The 16,089-nt window shown below is 44.7% G+C and overlaps 1 protein-coding gene across 4 annotated transcripts in view; it reads left to right on the forward strand.

Annotated features, from left to right (window-relative positions):
* WDR25 (WD repeat domain 25) overlaps window positions 1-14,109 on the forward strand; it is a 111,418-nt gene extending 97,309 nt beyond the window's left edge. For 2 of the 4 annotated variants that reach the window (XM_083616552.1, XM_083616553.1), the window contains exons 6-7: window positions 4,452-4,592; window positions 4,989-7,019. In XM_083616552.1, the coding sequence (XP_083472678.1) occupies window positions 4,452-4,592; window positions 4,989-5,210 (363 nt within the window). In that variant the 3' untranslated portion in view covers window positions 5,211-7,019. Of the gene's footprint in view, window positions 1-2,054; window positions 2,113-4,451; window positions 4,593-4,988; window positions 7,020-14,075 lie in introns of those variants that run through there. The other 2 variants (XR_014548824.1, XR_014548825.1) reach the window with 2 other exon arrangements.
* The last annotated feature ends 1,980 nt before the right edge of the window (window positions 14,110-16,089 follow it).

The following is a 16,089-nucleotide window of genomic DNA, read 5'->3' on the forward strand; positions in this document are numbered from 1 at the left end:
GGTTTAAGTTAAGCCTGCTAACGAACTTATATGTGTACAGTGCTACCTCGGGTTACATACACTTCAGGTTACATATGCTTCAGGTTACAGACTCTGCTAACCCAGAAATAGTATCTCAGGTTAAGAACTTTGCTTCAGGATGAGAACAAAATTTGTGCAGCAGCGGGAGGCCCCATTAGCTAAAGTGGTGCTTCAGGTTAAGAACAGTTTCAGGTTAAGAACAGACCTCCAGAACGAATTAAATTCTTAACCTGAGGTACCACTGTACGGTAACATTTCAGATAATCCACAAATTTCTCCCAGTCTTTGATGAAGTTTTTTGGACAAATATTTATTTATCAAATTTGTATACCTCCCTATACCTGTAGATCTCCGGGCAGTTCACAGCATAATAGTCTGATAAAAGGTAGGTCCCTATGTTCCTCCTAGGAAGAAATTCTCCTTATACTAAATATCTCTAAAGCCGATTCATAACTTTCCTTTGGTGTGTAGGGTCTACACACAGTGGGACACAGGAGCAAGCTTCAGGCTTGCATGGCTATCGCTATTGCGTTTAAAATTCACCTGTGAATAAGGGACTCAGGCACCTCCACTAAAAATGAGAGGACAAGGATCATAGGTGTTGTGTAGCCATATGTACCCTGGGAGTGTTGTGTTATGTCTGTTGTTCCCTCAGGGCAGACATTTCTGCTTGCCAGGCAGAATGATCGCCCCTCTCCTCTCCCCATGTCCTGTTCTGGGGGGTTCTCCCGATCTCCGCAGGGCTATTTTTTTTTGGGGGGGTGCACGTGGGGACAAAAGGGGGAAAGCTTCCTGTTGCAAAGGTGGAAGTTAGGCTTCTACAGATGGGAATCATTAGCTGAATCCACAGGAACCTTGGGTTCAAGGGTTCAAGGTCCCTTCACTTCCCCCATAAAATATTTGAGGAGGCAGTGCCCTCTCAAAATTGATGGGCATTGCCATTCAAATGGTGTGTGTGTCTTGTGATCGATTATGCGGAATGGAGTTTATTCAAGTTGGCGCCCCTGGCTGAATCCTGCCCTCTGCGGTAGCTCGGGGGTCATTCCTGTGCACATCTGTGGGATGAAACGTGAAACTTCTCTCAGATTTCAGTCTTGGGCTTTTGGCACAGCTAGAGAAGCTGTGGCCATTAGCCTAGTATCAAATTCCAAGCATTTAAGCTGGCTCCTCCCACTTTGGTGTTGCTCTGGCAACTGCTGGCTGTGACCCCACCCACTATTCCCAGGTGCCCCTAACACAGGCTTCCTCAAACTCAGCCCTCCAGATGTTTTGAGACTAGCTAGGGATCATGGGAGTTGTAGGCCAAAAACATCTGGAGGGCTGAGTTTGAGGAAGCCTGCCCTAACAGATTGTTCTGTGGAAATGAGGCTCTTGACAAGAAAAACAGATTCCTTACACCTGTTTTTTTAGGAACAGGAAGTTGTTAGACACCTCCCTGTTGTGAGTTTCTTGCAACTTCCTGAAGAATGAAGCTGGCTGCTTTTAGAACCGCCATCTTGTGCGGTGTAATGATTTTGCACCATTTTTAAAAGGCGTTTCCTACATAAATCCATCCGTTTCACATATAGCAGGAAGTCTGCGGAAACTCAAGTCTCTTTTGAAAACATAAAGAATCAGGGTCAGTTTGCATCCATTTATCTCTGAAAAGAACAATTCTGTCCTCGCGGAGAGATGGAGTGGATGATTTAATAGAACTTGCCCATTCCCAACTTTCCGTGATTGCCTTTGTCTGGATTTGCAGATGCACAATCCAGTGCATAAATTGTGATAGTAGGTTAGTCATTTGCACTTCAAAAGCAACGCGCTTCAGTGAATAAGAAACTGCAGAGCACTCAGTTCTGATGTATTCAGAAGCTTAAACAAAATGATTTCCTTGGGAGTTAAAAAGGAGAGTGTTATTGAATGGGGCAGTTTACTGCGCTCTCTAGAGCTAGCGTGAAATTGAGGGTTGGTTTGGGGTTTTTTTTTTTTGGTAAACAATTACCCCAAAAAAATGCCTTTAGTTTCATAAATTTCCATCTCTAATCTTTCAGATGGAAGGCTGCGTGCACTCCCAGTACACTGAAAAGTCAATTTCCACTTTCATCGAGGGTAAACACCATTCATTGAGCCAAAACAGCTTCCATAGTTTGCCTTTCTTTCTCACTTTTCTAAAACAGCTGACTTTTGCTTCTGAGCCTCTTGTCCATTCTACACTGGAACAAATGACCTGATCCATCCTTTATATAGGATAAGGCTATCAGCCATGATGCCTAGATAGATAGATGATATATATGGATTATTTATGGATTATTTTATTAATACACCAGAAGAAGTGGTTAATTCAATTGAAACACTAGATGTCTGGGTTAAGACCGTTTTAAGAGCTGGTATGGTAAAAACCTCAGACAAAAACAGTTCAGCTAATAAATATGGAAGGAATGGCTTAGATTAAAAGTGGTGAATCTCTTTCACTGTTGCGGCTTCCTAAAAACTGGCTCCAGGGAGGAATCTGTGGGAAATAAGCGATGCTCATGTTGGTGGCCATATTTTAACTATGTGCTGTGCGAAGAAGTTACTCCTTAGACTTCTGCAAATGTCACATTACTTCTAGGTTGCTGATACCTCCCTCTTGTGCATAGGAGTCAACTCCTAGGAGCCAACCCCACCCATAAAATATTTGAGGAAGTTGATGGGCATTGCCATTCAAATGGTGTGCATGTGCCACATAATGTGATTGATTATGCTGGGGGGGCTTACCTGCCCCTCCCCTAATATTTAATTCAAGTTGACACCCCTGCTCATGTGTATGGGGGCTGATCATCAGTCACAGCCTGAGCATCACAATGAGAAGGAGTGAAAATTAATGAGGAGGTCATGGAAGATCTGCAAAATATATTGAAAAGCATTGAAAGTACAGTGGTACCTTGGGTTACATACGCTTCAGGTTACATATGCTTCAGGTTACAGACTCCACTAACCCAGAAATATTGCTTCAGGTTAAGAACTTTGCTTCAGGATGAGAACAGAAATCGTGCTCTAGCGGCGCGGCAGCAGCAGCAGGCCCCATTAGCTAAAGTGGTGCTTCAGGTTAAGAACAGTTTCAGGTTAAGTACAGACCTCTGGAACGAATTAAGTACTTAACCCAAGGTACCACTGTACTCAATTGAGGTTCTGCCCCCCCAGCAGTTGCCTGCCCCCCAAAACAAATCCTGTCCACGCCCATGGCCCTCCATGGTCATATGGATTTCCTTCCTCCACACTCCTGTTGGATAAATGCAGAACAATTTCCACCAGATTAGCACCTGGAAAGATCCGCATTTTGTCTTTACGCACTATCCCGTGGAGAAATTGGGAAAGATGGTCACAAAAGTTTATGTCACGTTCCGGCGTGAGCAAGTGGTCAAAGGAAACGAGGCTGGCGCTGGGATGTCCTGAAAGGGCTGCTTGAGTCCTGTTTTGCAGGAGCGCAACTTTCTTTTAAGAAGCACTTCTTATTTCCTCCCTCAACATTTGCTGCTTTCGTTGTTAAAAGGGAATAATTTGCAACACGTGTCCTGTCTCCCTGAAGCAACACGGCCGCCAGTCGTCCAAATTACTCCGATACGGCTGTGCAGCAAAGCGAGCAGAGCAAATTGTATGCAGGGTTGATTTTTGCTGCTGCTGCTGCTGCTAAATCATATTATAGAAATGATTTCTGATTGTTCCGACACATGTGGGATTTCTTTGTGCGTTTTCGTAGCATCAACTAAATAAATACTGCGCGGTTCATTTCTAACGTAAATTTATTACTTGTTGTAGGGTTGGATCAAATTCCTCGACTCAGTTTGTAGGTGGTGAAATCAGGGGTCGGAGGATTTTGCTCCAGCAAATACCCAGAAATTTGTCTTCTTATTTTCTGTTCAAAATTCTATTGCTTGTTCATACAGGTAGATGAAGGAAGCAGTGGGGAGGAGTAGGGCACAGATACTACTGTCAACAATATGTAAATTGGGTTGGATCCACATTTGCACCCAGGTTTTCCACTGTGTTGTCGGGTAGAAGGTGCATTTCTCCAACAGCTCAGCTGGGGGAAAGGGCAGAAAAGAAAACCCTCAGAGAGTTTGTTAGAAAATCATTTTCAGGTTTCCTTTTTCCATTTAGCTCTGCTCACGTTTATATAGTAGCCGTCGCCATGCAAAGCATTCCACAGAAGACAGGCCCGTGCCCTGAGGAGCTTACAATAGAAAATTAGATGCAGGTGAAACAGAAGAAGGGCTGGAGAAGATTCCTGCATTGCTGTGGGTTGGACTAGATGACCCTCGGGATCCCTTCCAACTCTGCAATATCACGATTCTATGATTATGTGGTTTGTTCTGCTCAGGCTTGATTATAGGCCTGGTACAATGTTGGGACTAGAACTTGGAGCCAAGGCTTTATCCTTCCGCCATTCTTCCCAATTCTCCACACAGGAACGTTACACCTGCCCCAGTTTTGCACCGCATCCTAAGGAGCCTGCCTTCGTTGCTCAGACAAATGGCAACTACCTGGCCTTGTTCTCTAGCCTGCGGCCCTACAGAATGAACAAAAAGAAGATATACGAAGGGCACAAGGTATCCTCCCCTCTCTGCAAACTCGTAATAGATCTTGCCCTTTTAAATGCCTGCTTATGCTTCTGATTTACAGCGGGGATAAAAATTAATCGACTTCAACCCTGTTCTCTATATTTTAGTTAATTTAGAACTAAACTGAGGAGCGAGTAGAGCTTAAAATACCTGCAAGTGTTATTAGTTGCTAATAGCCTTGTCACGTATAAACCGGCTGGCGCTAACAATGTAAAGTCCTTAATGGGGCTGTCTTAATAAACACCTAGGGAAGCAATTAGGCCATTATGGTAAAAACTGACATGTTTATTACACTATGAAATTTCGGGAGGTTATAGATCATATCCCATTTCCTTAATTAACATCTTGATTTATTTAACCTCTTTCAATTCCGGATTCTTGCAGGTTGAAGGATTTGCGATAGGCTGCGAATTTTCCCCCGACGGAATGCTGCTCGTCACCGGGAGTTCGGAGGGCAAAGTGTTTTTCTACAACTATCGCACGGCTCGGATCATTCGCACGCTGTCCGCGCAAAGCCAGGCCTGCGTGTGTGCAACTTTCCATCCAGTCCTTCCGTCACTCCTTGCTACATGTGGCTGGGACGGAGTCATCAAGATCTGGCAATGATAATATCAGTGATCTTAAAAATCAACTATATATATATATATATATATGTCCTGTGTTTTGAAGTTTGCTTCCAAATTTACTCTAGAGCAGGGTTTCCCAAACCTGGGTTTCTAGCTGTTTTTGGACTACAATTCCCATCACTGGTCCTGATAGCTAGGGATCATGGGAGTTGTAGTCCCAAAACAGCTAGCGACCCAAGTTTGCGAAACCCTACTCTAGAATGCTGCTGGCTCAACCATACAGGTGCCCAACTTGCTTAGCTTGGTTTTTTTCTTACTTTGCCTGGAGCTTTGATACTTTAGGGCAGTGGAGCACAGCCTCTCTGGTTCCATAAACTCATCCCCAATGCCCTCTACCCTACGCTACAAAGTGCATTGTTCAGAATAGTGGTTTGCATGACCTGTTAAGGGAGATATTAACACAATGAAATTTGAAGCAGGAGCAATGAATTGCATGTTTATTCAAAACCCTATTAAATCGATTTAATTCAACAAAATTGGTGAACTTGGATCTAATGGCGCCAGCTTTTCAAAGTCTGATAGTAACTGACACCTCCAGCACCCCCTCTCCCCGCTAGCCTCTTGCCTCTTAACATCCACATTTGGAACCATTGCTCTACAGCGTCTTGATGCTCACTGAGCTGTGGTTTCTTTGCAGAATACTCCTAAATCTGTACCTGTGACTAGTTTCCACCTCTTGCTGCTATAGTTAATGAGGGAAAGAGCTTCCAAAGTGAATGAGTGACTAGCCTGCAGTCCTAAGTCTATACAGTCTAGCTGCCGTGACTCACTACAGAATGCACAAAACCTGTGACTAGAAGTGATTAAGAAAGGTTCAGAGTCAAGGTTAGGTCCCACTGGGAGCATCAAAATGTGACCCTCTTTAAACTTGGTTGAATCTACACTTTAGCCTTTAAACCTTTTCTGTCCTAGAGACTAGAGTTGATTTTCTTTCTTTCTCCTGCTTAGCTAAAGCTGAACTTCAGCCCTTTTCTCTTTAAAACAGTTCTAGCCCTTTACCAGTACATGATTTGGCCTTGCAGGAGTTTCCCTGTTTTGAGTCCTTGGCTAAGTCATGCTAACGGGCTCAGCGCTGTGGCCGATGCAACCACAGAGACTTTTCTGGCACAGGTTACGGTCATTAAGGATGTTGTGGGGAGTTCTACTTACAAATTGCGTTTGGGGCCTGTATGATTTGGATGCGAGTCGCTTCCATATGAGCAGAAGTTTCTACAGAGGAGCTGCACCTTTAAGACTGTAGCTTTCATATAAGACAGAGATTGTCATAGCAGAGCTGGCAGTAGAAAGGAAAATGGAATCAGTATTTTAAGTTCGTGATCCCTGTTTCCATGCCACTGATGTTCAATACTGGATAGGCTTCTTGCCCTAAAATGCAGTTATGTTTATGTATTTAACAAGTCTCAGCCAGTATGTTTTCATTCTGTGTGCTGAGCATCAGTGTTCTGTGCATTGTGGAAAATGTGTCTTCAGCTGTGGCATTTCTCCAGGGTCGAGACATGGCTTTATATTATTATTATTATTATTATTATTATTATTATTATTATTATTATTCCCCTCCCACCATCTGCCTGGGTTTCCCCAGCCACTCTGATGTGAGCCATCACTGAGAGATGTCAGAGGTCAGCTTTTGTGTAGAGTGATTTGCATGAGAACCAGCGGAACTTTCATTGATCTGCCATAGATGGCGGGTAAGAACTCAGCCATTTGTAGCACACACCTTTCATGCCAGACAAAAAGCGCTTGTATACATTTATTCTGTGTAAATAAGAGTGCATAGTTTTATGCTGTGCAGTGGCGTAGCGTGGGTTGTCAGCACCCGGGGCAAGGCAAGTAATTTGCGCCCCCTAACCCGTGGATTTGCGCCCCCTAACCCGTGGATTTGCGCCCCCTAACCCATGGATTTGCCCTAACCCCAGATGTTGCGCCCGGTGCGGCCCGCCCCCCCTGCACCCCCCACGCTACGCCACTGATGCTGTGCTGAGGTGAAAATTGTTAAATGTTGAAATGTATAAAGGAATCGATGAAGATACTATAAAATGTCAAATAAAAACCTTTTTTAAAAGAAAATGGCAAAGAAGGTAAGCTAGGGCAATCCTTGCTTCCTTGTTTGTTTCCTGTGCTCATATTCATTGGCAAACCAATTTACTCTTTTTTTGTTTTTTTGCATTGACTGGGTGTGTTTATTGATCAGGTTTTTTTCTGGGCACAGCTGTGATGAAAGTTATTGACACAATAGCATTTTAGTTCTTTACATTTTGTAGGACATGGACTTCCATTGAACAGAGGTTACGTTAAGGACATGGCTGACTCGGGGTGTGTCTTTCTTTCTTTCTTTCTTTCTTTCTTTCTTTCTTTCTTTCTTTCTTTCTTTCTTTCTTTGATGTTATGTTATTTTCCTGTCACACGCTTCCAAAAAGCTCTCGGAGCCGCTTACAGTATATTGTAAAAACACTTAGCAGCGATAAAACGTATAAAAGCAATAAGTAAAGCGCAACAGAACCCAAGTCTAAAACAGTACAAGTCTAAAACAGTAGAGAAGCAACTTAAGAGAAACAACCAACACAATTAAAAAGCAAGTACTACCTTCTCTGCCCACCTACAAAAAAGTTTTCTGAAACAGGTAAGGAAAACCCTTGCAGTTTTCCTAAATATTAGAATAGAAATAACCTGACAAGTAGCTCTACAGAGGGAATTCTGCTTAAAACAGGAGTAGGCAAATGAATGAGGATAAGACTTTCAGTGGCTACCAGACATGATACATATCCTGTGCCTCCACTGTCCAAGGCAGAATGCTTCTGAATATCAGTTGCTGGATTTTGCAGTTGGGGCTCAGGTCCTGCTTGCAAGCTTCCCATCTGTGGAGAGCCAGTGTGGTGTAGTGGTTTAGAGCGGTAGACTCGTAATCGGGGGAACCGGGTTCGCGTCTCCACTCCTCCACATACAGCTGCTGGGTGACCTTGGGCTAGTCACACTTCTCTGAAGTCTCTCAGCCCCACTCACCTCACAGAGTGTTTGTTGTGGGGGAGGAAGGGAAAGGAGATTGTTAGCTGCTTTGAGACTCCTTAAAGGTAAAGGGACCCCTGACCATTAGGTCCAGTCATGACCGACTCTGGGGTTGCGGCGCTCATCTCGCTTTATTGGCCGAGGGAGCCAGCGTACAGCTTCCGGGTCATGTGGCCAGCATGACTAAGCTGCTTCTGGCGAACCAGAGCAGCACACGGAAACACCATTTACCTTCCCGCCGGAGCGGTACCTATTTATCTACTTCACTTTGACGTGCTTTCGAACTGCTAGGTTGGCAGGAGCAGGGCCCGAGCAACAGGAGCTCACCCCGTTGTGGGGATTCGAACCACCGACCTTCTGCTCGGCAAGTCCTAGGCTCTGTGGTTTAACCCACAGCGCCACCCGTGTCCCTTGAGACTCCTTAGGGTAGTGATAATGCAGGATATCAAATCCAAACTCCTCTTCTTCTTCATCTGGTTGGCCACTGAAAAACTTTTGTGGAGTCAGTTCCATGCTGGTTTTGACCTTTAAAGCCCTATGCGGTCTAGGACCCTTGTACTTACGGGACCACCTCTCCTGGTATTTCCCTGCAGCAGGACCCAGCAACTTTAATATCTGTACCATCATGGCAGATTGCTGGAGAAGAGACCTGCTGGCCTGCTCTATGCTGTACTACAGCACCACCCTTGCAAATGGTCAGAGGAGGTACTACAACTTCTTAAGACGTTGTTACAACAAATCATCGGGAATCAGTAGATTATAGTCTGGCACTGCTTTGACTCTTCAGTCTGATTGGGGCGTTTCTTAGACACAGAATGAGTCCAGTCTGCTGTCCCTGGCTTGTCTCCCCACCTCCCTTCCTTCAGATCCGTCAGCGGGAAACAGAAGGGACGATTTCAGAAAGAAATCGATCTGATCCGTTGGGTATTTCACTGACGAGAACCGAGCGCCTAAGCTTTCCTCCCAGGTCTTCCTCCTGTTCAGTTTTGTCTCAGAGACTCTTGTTTCTCCACTGCGAGGCTTTGAATTAATTTGGTACCTTTTGTATTTGAGCGTTTTCAGGTTGGCGAAGTTTGAAAAGCACACGAGTAGCTATTTTGGCCCACCTGCGGGTTTGCAGAGTGGCAGTGTAGGTACAATCTTCATTTTAAAGCCTCATTTTCTGAATAGGTCTGCTGCTGAGCTAGGAGTGTGGGCCTGGTGAGCAAGACAGACCATGCCACTTACGTCTCATAATAGGACTTGAAGTTAGGGGGATCTAACAGTTGGGCTTGAGGCGGGAGGTAAGAATTCCTGAGGATTTACGCCTCCCTTTCTGTACTCATCCCTGTCAATTTTCTCTTAGCCAACCTTCTTCAGCCTTGAGTCCCCAATAGCTCTCCATCCCCAGCTAGCTTAGCCAATAGCAAAGGTTGATGGGATCTGTGGTCCAACAGCATCTTTGGAACCAAGGCTGAGGAATGCCGTAGTAAGCAATATTAATTTTCTTAATGAAGTTATCGTTTATCTGGTCCCTCCTACGTTGTTTCAGCCATGGACACCCTCTGTGTCATTCTTCCCATTATCAGCAAATACAGAATTATAGAGTTGGAAGCGAGCCCAAGGGCCATCTAGTCCAACCCCCTGCAATGCAGGAATTTCAACTGAAGCCTCCATGACAGCTGTCCATCCAACCTCTGCTTCAAAACCCCCAATGAAGGACAGTCCACCACCTCCTGAGGGAATCCGTTCCACCATCGGAACAGCTCTTACCACCAGAAAGTTCTTCCTGATGTTTAGTCGGAGTATCCTTTCCTTTAACTTGGTTCAAGTCCTACCCTCTGCAGCAGTAGAAGAGTAGCTTTCTCCATCTTGCATGTGACAGCCCTTTACATATAAGATGGCTATCACATCTCTCTCATCTCTTTTAAGAGTGAGTGGTTATCGGCAGTTGTCAGGGACTGGGCAGAGGAGGAATGGTGGAGACCTCCTCCCCAGCCTGACCCTTCCAGAGAAGAAGAAGACAATTCAGAATTACAACAGGGATTTGAGGGAGATCACAGCTCAGAGGCAGATGAGGGGGAAAGCTGGGAAATAATGGGAGAGAAGGAAGAAGAAGCACCAGAGGGCGGACAACTGACGGACTCAGTGTCTTTAGAAAGCATTCCAGACCCCCCTCCAATAACCCAATGAGCATTGAAAGTAGGAGAGCAGAGACCTCAGAGGCCGAGGACACATCTCAGCACCTGTAGTGATGACACATAATAGGAGGGGATGAAGACTCACTTGGAGCAACACCATTACTCCCAGAGGCTGCATTTCTAAGCCTCTCTCTGTGAATATTGAATAAAAAGCATTGGTAAGAACTTTCCTTGTCTTATCTGTTCCTGGCAACCTACCATGGCGGGCTGGATCCTCTGACGCCTGACAGACCTTTCCTGTGGCCCATGAATGCAGTCCTTTTGCAAAATAGTGAAATGTTCAGTGTTTCAAAAATGGATAGGCGTCCCATTGTTGGTTGTGGCTTTATACCAGAACGGAACCTGAGATCACATGTGGACTCCACCAGTAGCCCAAGGGGCATTGCTCAAATGAATGGTGTATCTCCCCCTGTGTATGCCCCCATCCCCAAATCTCCAGGGGGTTGAGGGGACCCTCCAGAGACACGACGGGGAAGATTGCTCCATTGTGCAAGAAGCAATCCTCATGCTAATGGAATGATCTCAATGCTACGCTGAATACAACCCAAGATCCCTCGCTTTCTGTGAAATCAAAAACTGGTCTTTTTGAGTCACATGAAGCAGAATGAGCTTGCAGTGCTGTTCTACTGGAACATGTTGCTTCTCTCCTGTGGGCACCATTTTCATTTCTGCTGCAACATTCTCTTGAGAGGAGCATGTTGTGGGATTTCAATCACTAGTGTTTGCGAAGCATTGTGAGAGCGTCTACTGGAAGGCAACAAAGTATCATTATTTATTAATTCATCTTATGAAGCAATAATTGACTACTTTCTCGGGATTCAAATACTTAATAGAGTTCACATTTTGACCTTTCAATAGCTCAGGTTTTTTTTATTATTAAAAAACCCCGGCTACAGTACAATGTCCTTGAAAATTGAAATAATTGCTAGGTACTTAAATTACAAAACGGGATATTTTAATGGCAGCCTGTAGATGACTCTCACCATTGAAGCACCACTAATACCCAATGCCTGGAGTTATAGAGGAATTGAAAGCAATGATTACACTGGAGCTTCACATAATAGACATCATGACTAAGAGTCTTCGATAGCCTTAGCCTCTCTGTTTTTTTGTGTCTAGTTCCTTTTAAAAGTTGTCCAATTAGGTGACCATCCACACTTCTTGTGGTCACAATTTCCACAGTATAGCTTACACATTGTTTAAGGAAGTGTTTCCTTCCATGTTGAATTGGAGAAGGCCAACGTATGTATAAAAATACCTTGCTATTCAAGCCTCTCACTTGAGTTTTTTTCTTTTTTCTTTCATTATAAAAGTTTCTTGAATAGGTGGCGACTTTCATTATTTTCCCGTATTGCTTTTACATTTTTTGTGTGCTGCTGTACACTGCCCTGATGCTTTGTGAGAGGCCAGAATATAAATAGAGAGATGAGAAATACTTCGATAGACACTTTGATACAGAGAGAGATACTTGGGGTTGGGAAAGAGATGATGATGATTTTATTTATACAGTGGTACCTCTGGTTGTGAACGGGATCCGTTCTGGAGGCCCGTTCGCAACATGAAAAGAACGCAACCCGCAGAGGCGTGTCTGTGCACACGCAGGTTGTGATTTGCCGCTTCTGTGCATGTGTGTGACATCATTTTGCGCATCTGCGCATGCGCGAGCGGCGAAACCCGGAAGTAACCCTTTCTGGTACTTCCAGGTCGCCGCGGGACGTATCCTGAAAGAATGTAACATGAAACGGATGTAACATGAGGTATGACCGTTTGCTGCCCACCTGACTGGGTTGTCCTAGTCACTCTTGTCAGTTCCCAACAAAATATTAAAAACACAATAAGGCATCAACCATTAAAAACTTTCCTGAACAGGGCTGCCTTCAGATGTCTTCTAAAAGTCAAATAGTAGTTTATCTGTTTGACATCTGATGGGAGGGTGTTCCACAGGGTGGGCACCACTACTGAAGATCCTCTGCCTGGTTCGCTGTAGCTTTACATCTCACAGTGAGGGAACTGCCAGAAGGCCCTCGGAGCAGGGCCTCAGTATCTGGGCTGGACATTGGAGGTGAAGATGCTCCTTCAAATGTACATGGCTGAAGCCATTTAGGGCTTTAAAGGTCAGCACCAACACTTTGAATTGTGCTCGGAAATGCACTGTATGTGACAATGGCCGCCTGGATATTGTTAGCCCAACATTGGAAAGAAGAAGAAGTCCCCACCAAAGGAGATTGGCAAACTAAGCTAATGGAGTATGCTGAAATGGCTAAATTAACTGGGAAACGTAGAAATCAAGATGACAACAAATATATAAAAGAATGGGAAATGTTTATTGCACATTAACAAGAGCAATGTACACAAGTTAATACATTAGCAGGTTTTTTAAAAAAAACAACAAACTTGTAATATTATAGACAGTGTACAAAAATTGTAAGCAATCAGAGATAAAGACTTTATTGACATGCATGAATGAAAATATTATAAAGGAACCAGGAGAGGCGGGGGGGGGGAGGAGGGAAGCCAGGGGATTCAAGTAATCCCATACTGTGGATTCGATACTGATTTTGTATATAGTTCTAAATGTTTTAAGGATTTTTTTAATGAAATGTTTTTGTTTTTGTGAAAATTAATAAAAATATTATACAATAATAATAATAATGTTCCCCAGGCAATAGCTTATTTACCATTGCAACATTCTTGGCAACATCGACAGCCACAGAACCTGAAGCTATTCACGACAGCTTAGAATCATAGAACCATAGAGTTGGAAGAGACCACAAGGGCCATCGAGTCCAACCCCCTGCCAAGCAGGAAACACCATCAGAGCACTCCTGACATATGGTTGTCAAGCCTCTGCTTAAAGACCTCCAAAGAAGGAGACTCCACCACACTCCTTGGCAGCAAATTCCACTGTCGAACAGCTCTTACTGTCAGGAAGTTCTTCCTAATGTTTAGGTGGAATCTTCTTTCTTGTAGTTTGGAACCATTGCTCCGTGTCCACTTCTCTGGAGCAGCAGAAAACAACCTTTCTCCCTCCTGTATGTGACATCCTTTTATATATTTGAACATGGCTATCATATCACCCCTTAACGTCCTCTTCTCCAGGCTAAACATGCCCAGCTCCCTTAGCCGTTCCTCATAAGGCATCGTTTCCAGGCCTTTGACCATCTTGGTTGCCCTCCTCTGGACACGTTCCAGTTTGTCAGTGTCCTTCTTGAACTGTGGTGCCCAGAACTGGACACAGTACTCCAGGTGAGGTCTGACCAGAGCAGAATACAGTGGCACTATTACTTCCCTTGATCTAGATGCTATACTCCTATATGTTGGAAGGTTAATGTTGGAAGGTTCAGAACAGGCAAAAGACAGTATATATTCAGACAACATGCAGTTAAACTGGAATCGGCTGCCGCAGGAAGTGGCAAATGTGACTCACCTGCATGGCTTATCCTCCATGGCTACTGGCTATGATGGCTATGTGCTACCTCCAGTCTCAGAGATGGCATGACTTTGAACACCAGTTTCGGGGATACGCAGCTGGGGCAGGTGCTGCCACACTCACATCTGCTTATGGGCTTTTCATGGGCTTCTGGTTGACCACTGGGAAAGCAGGATGCTCCCCTAAATGAGCCTTGGGTTTGATACAGTAGACCAGGCATAGGCAAACTCAGCCCTCCAGATGTTTTGAGACTACAGTTCCCATCATCCCTGACCACTGGTCCTGTTAGCTAAGGATGATGGGAGTTGTAGTCCCAAAACATCTGGAGGGCTGAGTTTGCCTATGCCTGCAGTAGACCAGGGTTGTTCCTCCAGCGACTCCTGGACTGCAACTTTCATCTGCCCAGACCATGCTGGCTGGGGCTGATGGGAGTTGTAGTCCCAGTAACACCTGGAAAGTACTACATTGACTTTTGCCTGATCTAACATCCTACCAGGAAGGGGCAGGACCAGCAATAAGGATTGGAGCCTCTCAGTTTGTCCTGAGCTCTTACTGAGATAAAAGCACCCAACTGAGCCCCTTTTCCCAGCCCCTGGTCGTGGTTGGCAAGGCAGTTATTTCATCCAGCTACTGGACTGGTCCAGATTCACAATGTTTGTAGGAGACCTAGAAATTTCAGTCACTCTCTTGTTAGAATGCAGTCTTGGTACTTAAGGAGTGCAGCAGAAGATCTCAGGATTATTAGTGAATGCTCATCTTCTCGCAAGATGTATTTTTGGAATCATCTGTTCAAGTTTTGGTAAACACTTGCTTTCTATTTGTAGTGCTTGCAGCCCTAGAAGTGTGCCTTGTTTACTGAAACAGCAGGTGTTAATGACACCATCGCAGCAGCAGCAATACAGCTTTCCTTCTCTTCCCTTCCCCCAGCCTCAAAGCCTTTCAAGATAGTAAGCGCTTTTGGGTTCCCTTTAATAAAAGGAGAGTCTCGTCAAGGACAAACAGGCATGAAAACAAACAGATTGGCTAACCTGGCACCTAAGCAAGGACGTGAGTTTTTAATTATCGGTGCTAGACACAGCTCCAACCAAAGTGTCATCTTTGGCTTTGAGCGCACCAGTCTGATGCAACAGGAAGAAAGTGTCCACAGATTATTTTTTTAAAAAATCATAAAATGCAATTTGGGTGTGCATGTGGCATGGGTACGAAGGATGTCCTATTCTAGGCTTGATTATTGACTCAATGAATGTCTTCATCAGCAGTGGTTTCAGTCTCTGAGACCATGTCTGGGTGCATCAAGAGTGAATGCACACATGAATGTTCATTACTCAGCTACTGTAGCATCAAGATCAAACAACACAGCCAGGCTTTGATATCACCTTGTTATCCATCCAAGATAGTTCTTCCAAGCCTACTGCCCTCCAAATGCTTTAGATGTAACGTCTGTCAATCCTAACCAATAAGAAAATAAGATGAGCCCTGTCTGATCAGGCTAATGGCCCATCTACCTGTAGCTGGACCATAAAGAAGGCTGATTGCTGAAGAATTGATGCTTTTGAATTATGGACTGCAAGACGATCAAACCTATCCATTCTTAAGGAAGTCAGCCCTGAGTGCTCACTGGAAGGACAGATCCTGAAGCTGAGGCTCCAATACTTTGGCAACCTCATGAGAAGAGAAGACTCCCTGGAGAAGACCCTGATGTTGGGAAAGATGGAGGGCACAAGGAGAAGGGGACGACAGAGGACGAGATGGTTGGATAGTGTTCTCCAAGCTACCAGCATGAGTTTGACCAAACTGTGGGAGGCAGTGGAAGACAGGAGGGCCTGGCGTGCTCCAGTCCATGGGGTCACGAAGAGTCGGACATGACTAAATGACTAAACAACAACAGCAACACCTGTAGTCCAGTATGCTGTTCTCATAGTGACCAACCAGATGCCTGTAGGAAGCCAGTAAGCAGGACTGGAGCCCTCTGTCCACCTGTGATTCCCAGAATTCAGAGGCATATGGTGGAACATAGCCATCATGATGAATAGCCGTTGATAGCCTCATCCTCCAGGAATGGTCTAATCCTCATTTAAAGCCATTCCAATATAAATACTGCCCATTTCAATGGTCAAGGATGATGGGCACTGTAGTCCAAAATATCTGTAGGGCAGCAGGTTCAGGAATCCCACTCTAACCCAACATCAGTGGAAGCAGTGTGCATGTTCAGATGTAAAAGTTCAGTATATTACCTTCAGGAGACA

This window comes from Podarcis filfolensis, assembly GCF_964270895.1.
Source record: "Podarcis filfolensis genome assembly, chromosome: 1".
In the NCBI taxonomy this organism is placed as follows: domain Eukaryota; kingdom Metazoa; phylum Chordata; class Lepidosauria; order Squamata; family Lacertidae; genus Podarcis; species Podarcis filfolensis.